Below are 6,629 nucleotides of genomic sequence, written 5' to 3'. Positions count from 1 at the left end.
TAATAAAAATGTATAACAAATAATGAAGAGTCATTTTCCATTCCCCATTGTTTATTCTGATATGTAAAGCAAATGGATTTTGCACAATTTCACAACCTTGAGAAAAATAAGGCAGCTAATCAAGAAAGCATCACAAATGTATTCACAAAATGTTTTGCTCATACAATCTAGCGAGAGGCAGAAGCAACATTGAACAACCCATCATAAAATTCATTACATCTAACCAGGGTTCGCCATAATATGGTGACAGTCATCTTCCCCCTACATTTTAATCCATTTTCCAATTTTTGGCATCATGAAAAGGTAATTAACCTAAAGGCCTCTTATGTTAACATATAGTGAGGAGTAGGCCTACATCATTGCTATATTGAAAAAGCAGTAAATCCATCGTTAAGGATTTAAAGACCACCCCCCAAAATGCTTGCATCTGGTTGTACAATAATGTGGCGCTTTTGAATGTTTCAAAGAATTATTAATATTATTTGGGTTGTGATATTCCTAGAGGACAATGTAGGGTAAAGGGAGACATGTCTAGGCAAGAAAACAAGGTCACACTGTAAAATTCTGAGTGTTATTTTAACTTTGGATTACAGTTATTAAAGCTGCAATCTGGAGTTTATCTTAATGAATAAAACAACACCTACTGGTTGATAAGTAACCCAGTCTGAAGCTCATAAGCCCAATATCTCCACAGGCCAAGCAAGCAGTATGTGTTTGGTTTCCTATGCAGGAAAGCTGGGTTCAAATCTTGGGTGTTTTACAATCACAATTACCTCTCAGTCTCACCATCGGGAGAGGACATAAAACGAATGGATTGTACAACACTGAGAATTTTACTGTGCATCTGGTAGGGCTAGTTACAAGAGCTCCACCTGATCAGTATGTTCTTCTGACAAGCTTCTAGGCATTCTAGTGTTTGAGCGCCGTATATACCCAAATGAAAGATGAGACGCTGATTTCTCCTGTGACACCAGATACATGTCATGCTAAATGAATCCCATATCTTCACAAATTAATTTAAAATCAATAAAAAAATTACTGGATATTCAATCACTTATTTTGTCCCTTTGGCTAATCAAGAACCACAAGCAGCACTTAGACCAGAGCGTAGATGTGTGTATGCAAACATTCACTCATGTCAAGGGCTCGTCTCACTGGCACCTTCAAGCGGATGATAGGCAACGGATGATGGTCTCTGTCTTGGAGGTTGAGAGAGGCACTGGGATGATGAGGAGGATGAGACTTGTGGTGCCTGATACCTGTAGTGTATAACAACATTATAGTGACAGTTTAGTGACACTACACTAAAATAAATAAACTTTTTGAATCAACTACACACTGACACAACATATGGACAGTGGGTTGTTAATATACTGTACCACATACTGCAGGGGTGTCCAAACTTTATTCAAAATATTTAAACACCCAAGGGCCGACGCTATCTCCTGACAAAATGTACTTTCTGTCGGACCATAACAAAGTCACATGCATCGCAATTACAATATTTAACTATCATCAATATTTAATATCAATGGTCTTTTGTCAGGTGTGTGCTCTGAACAAAACACAAATAACTCACATTAAAGATGGTGCAAGGTAAAAAAAGAAATACAACAAAATAGCAATTCAGACATTGGTTATTACAGTGTCATCATCATACATTAGGCTGGACACAACCAGTCTCACCAGGATCGGGACTTCCTGACTCTTGATGCAGTGTTCCTCTCCCTGAAGGGAGCACTTGTGAGCAGATCCCTCATGGGTCTGGGAGAGAACGCCTGCTCCAGATGAGCTCCATTAAGGTTCAAGGTGAACATTGTGGGTGGAGTCATGTCCAACTCTAACAGCATTATATTCTCAGCCTGGAGGAAGAACAAGTAAAGAACCTGGTTGGTTTCTCACACAATGCTATGCTTACAATGAAATATGAGCCAAGCATGTGATGAAATGTTCCACGTCACATGGTGTTTCATATACAGTAGATATAGTTTGCTCAAATTTGTATGACAAACTAAAAGATAAAGTCATCTATCATTTATAATTATAACCAATGTATGAATACTATATTGCTAGATTCAAGCTGGTGTGGTGAAAATGATCACACAATCTAGTCAAAACTCAAAAAAAGTAAAAAAGAAATAATAATAATAAACAAGGCATTAGTTGTTTAACCTGATGAAAATATAAATGATATATTTAACAATATCAACTTCAATATAAGGTAGTTGTCAAATATAGTTAGTTATAGTCTATTTCATTTGCATACACAGTGTTGTAAAACACAGTATCTATTATGAGTTAAAGAAGGACAATTTTTCTGACCTGGACATTTATAAAATGTTACTTCACTAGAGTTTTTAAAACTAAATACTAAATACTAAATACCAACCTGGTATCTGGATGGGGCCCCTGCTGCAGTGGCAACAGCCAGCTGTGCATATTGGCTGATTGGCCTTTTGTGTCCCACGACAGAGCAAGGCCTTTTCCTAACCTGAGTGGGTGCACTGGCATGAATACATGGAAAACCAAGGGTTAGAAACATGTTCCTTCTTTTACAAAGAGATGATGTAAAATAGGTGAAATCATTATCACTGGAACCATAATGGACCCAGTGGTGTGTTCTACCGTGTTCACTATATACGTAGTATGATGTGCAGAATATTTTGAAAAAAAGCACAGCTTTGTACTAACCATTTAATCTATTAAACATGTGCGAGTGTAACCACAACCAAGCGCATGTCGGACTCGGCATTATCATATACACTCTGAAAAATCAAACCTCGGTTCGAAGTGGAGTGGTGAATCTGAGCAGCTATACCATGTGTGTGCGTGCGTGTGTGCGTGTTGAGTGTGCCTGGCCTGCTAAACAGCACCCCTCCTTTAACATGTGTGTTGTGTGTGGCCACTAGAGGTATTGCCAGGCTACAGACATAGCCAGCCAGCCAGCCAGCCACATAGCCAGCCACCCACAGACATACCTGTCTATTGGGAGTGCTTTCACCACTCCAAAAAACCTAGAACACACCACTGAATGGACCCTATTGTAGCTTTTGGAGGAGTGATTCTCACCATAATCTCTACTACTATGTCTCCTTTACCAGTTTTACTGCCATTTCAATAAAGACAAATATATATTAAAAGGAGGGGCAGAAATTCATATTATACAGTACCTACCATCAGTGAGATCAAATCACTGACCTCTCTGATGGAATGACAGGCCGGAAGTGCCATTGGTCCTCCTCATTGTCAAAATGCAGTCTGTTCATTATCTTGTTCTTCTCCTCCGGAGGTATGAAATTCTCAATCAAGAGGTACCTGCAATAAAGTACAGGTGTCCTTTTGTGAACAGCAGACATACATTTGATACATGCTGTACACTTGAAGTGGAGACATTCAATCCTTGATATTCTATTAGTAGCTTTGTAACCTGTCACTTGAGAAAAATATTATACATGTGGTTAGCTCTGCAATTCGATCGCAATAACATAAGGCATTTTTTTTGTCTTTCCAAGCTATATTAATGATTTGACGGGACAAAAGAACCAGGTCTCTCCCAAATGTAGTTTGCCTGTGATGTTCTGACTTTTACTACACTTTAATAACATGTTGAGATGAGTGAGCAAGAAACGTCAGCGTTATACAGATTGGACTGTAGTACTAAAACCTTGAAGCAAGTTCACAATGGGTTCCTTCACTGTTTTCCCAATACCTTATCCCATAGGGTTTCGGATTTAAGTGTAAAATAAAGTCTGCGGCTAACATCAGCCTGAGACTTTCACATTTTGTTCTATGATATAAATTACACCTGTTAATACCTCAACTGTGAAATTGTTATGCTTTTATGCTGTGTGTGTGTGTGTGTGTGTGTGTGTGTGTGTGTGTGTGTGTGTGTGTGTGTGTGTGTGTGTGTGTGTGTGTGTGTGTGTGTTTTAACTAAGTTGATTTGATTTGAGACTATGCTGTTGAACAAAATATGTGAATAATATCATGAGCTTTTGTTTGCTGTTTGATTTTAAATGCAATTGGAAATATCTGATGGGAACTCATGTGATTTCCTACAAAAAGACTTTGTCATCCCTGTAGCTCTGTATTAGAATAAAATCAAAGGCTAATTTAATATGAATGTAATACTCCATCTGGTGGCACATCAACGGTCATATGTGTGCATTACTCACTTGTACTTAAGTTCTCTGGTGAGCTCATTCTGCGTCTGTTCAAGCTCCTGCCTAGTTGTAACATGCTCATCGATTACATCACCAATCTCTGCCTTCACGAGCTGCAGCTTGGCATATATCTGGATGGACATAGGAATAGTTTACTGGGTTGAGATTAAGTTACATTAAGTTAAAGTGACATGGGTATTATAATATCCAGTTGTTCAATTAAACAGATCAAATGGGTGGAATGTATAACTGTTTTATAAAGGCTTAACAGAAGCCACCACAAACAAAATACATTTTGATTGCTGTGTTGTCATGAATAAAACTAGTATTAATGTATTAAATGTGGGGCAGTGAGTGACACATATTGATGATTGAGTAAATCATCCTATACCCTCTTTAGCTTCTTAGTTTTGAGTTCCACCTCCTGCTGTAGGGAAGAGAAGGTCTCTCTCATTTCTATAGTCTCTTCATCCTGCACCATCACTTGCTGTTGAATATCCCTCTCACGTCTTATCTACAAACCCAGAGAAACAAATCAGCTCCAAGGTCCAGAACAAACAGTACAAACACACACGAACAAGTACACAAATTCTGAACTGCACAGTTATGAAGAAAGTTGGTGTCACAGACAGTATGAAGAAAGTTGGTGTCACAGACAGTATTTGACAGTACAGTATTTGTTAATATTATTGATATTTGACAACCCAAATTGTTTGACACAATTTACCGTCTCTGCAATTTCTTGCCTCTTCAGCTCCAGTGTTTTTTGTTGCTCATTTGTGTGGTCAATTATGGTCTTTCCACCAACTAATAATTTGCTCTCCATAGCCTGAGAACAAAGACAGACATGATGCAATACATTATTTATGTGGAGTTCCTTTGTTCCAATGTTACAGTATGTCAGCAGGTGGATACTGTACTACAGTGAAAGGCAAGTGATTTTATTGCACAGTACCTTATATTTCTCTATCATCCTTTCTAGTGCCTCCTGTTCCTTTTGCATCTCCTCCATGGTTCTTACTTTTTCACCCATCTGCTTCCACTTCTCAGGGCTTCCCTGGTAGGCATTGGCATTAGCATTGTCCATAAACTGATGTTTCAGAAAGTATTCTACTTCCCGCTCCTCATCAACAGCCTTCCACAACTCCATTTCTCGCTCTTTAAAGAGCTCATCCTCCATGCCAGCCACAATTTGACTCAATCTTTTACTGTGCCTTCTCCTCCTCCTCCTCTCTTTTGCAAGCATACATCGCTCTTCCAGCTGTGCTTTCAGACGGGCAATCTCCTCCTGAAACTCCCTCAGCAAGGCATCTTTGGGGTCCTCATTGATACGAGGCTTGTTCTTGATGTTCTTTGCCCTGCTGGCATACCTCAGCGTTGTGAGGGATTCGTCATGGTGCTTGCCCGAGGGCCCCACTGTTGCCACCATGACAGTCTTTGCATTGCCACCCAGTGAGTCCTGGAGCAAGCGGGTCAGCTTTGAATCTCTGTAAGGAACATGAGAGCTCTTCCCATCTGCCAAGGCTGATATTACATTCCCCAACGCAGAGAGGGACAGATTAATCTTGGCTGCCTCCTTCAGCCTCACCCCTTTGGCACCTGACTTGCTCTGCCGCTCACTTCCGGCCAGGTCAACCATGTTCAACTTGCCAACTCGGATGTGGTCCTCACCATCTGCCCCCACCTCGCTGCACTCCACCGTTATGACAAAGATGGCATGGGATCGAGAGCTGTGCTCATTCATATTTGTGAACCCCACAGACCTGGACTCGTTGCCCATGTTCATCACATGCTCAACCTCTGTGGCATTTTTACAGACTACTGAGGACAGGTCTTTCACATACACCCCATAATCAGGATTCTCTTTGAGCTCCAATTTCTTGTTGTTGTCTTTACATAAGAGATCTCTGATTTCCTCCTGGTAGATTTCAAGATATGAAGCCCTCACCAGGTACTTCTGATTCTGAGTTCTGGATATCTGTGTAAAGATGTGCTGAAAGGAATTTGGTATAATTCCTCTCCTCTCTGGGTCGTTTGAAACGCCTTGCATTGTGTATGTTTTACCTGTCCCGGTCTGTCCATAAGCAAATATAGTCCCATTGAAGCCTTGTATCACGGACTCCACAAGAGGTCTAATTCTATCATCATAAATCTCTGTTTGTTTTGATTTCCAGTCATAGACCGAGTCAAACGTGAATACCTTCATTGGCCCATCAGGTGGTGCTTTCGGATTCCGGATAGTGATCTGTCCCAGTTTATCATTCACCTCCAGGATGTTGTCAAAGCCCATCATCTCCTCTCTCGTAGTGAACGGGCGGCAGCGGACCACCACCCTGACAGCCTCGGAATGTTTGGTTTTTGACATTTTGGTTATACAATCCTCTTACTAATAAACAACGCCTTATGTAGCCATCGTTCGCATACAAAACAGCGGTACCTCGATCGTGCGCCTCTTTCTCGTATCGT

General features: G+C 40.4%; 1 protein-coding gene across 1 annotated transcript; it reads right to left on the bottom strand.

The window, feature by feature from the left end:
* Positions 1-1,138: 1,138 nt before the first annotated feature.
* Positions 1,139-6,528, bottom strand: LOC308306099 (kinesin-like protein KIF3B; the record flags this gene model as incomplete). Its single annotated transcript, XM_080750998.1, has 8 exons — positions 1,139-1,259; positions 1,687-1,862; positions 2,390-2,504; positions 3,199-3,315; positions 4,176-4,294; positions 4,555-4,677; positions 4,891-4,992; positions 5,119-6,528. 8 exons carry the CDS (start codon positions 6,526-6,528, stop codon positions 1,139-1,141), a joined length of 2,283 nt encoding a protein of 760 aa, XP_080607124.1.
* Positions 6,529-6,629: the final 101 nt, after the last annotated feature.

The sequence above is a fragment of the Nannobrachium achirus genome (assembly GCF_963921795.1).
Source record: "Nannobrachium achirus genome assembly, chromosome: 20".
In the NCBI taxonomy this organism is placed as follows: Eukaryota; Metazoa; Chordata; class Actinopteri; order Myctophiformes; family Myctophidae; genus Nannobrachium; species Nannobrachium achirus.
This window is presented reverse-complemented; position numbering and strand designations above follow the sequence as displayed.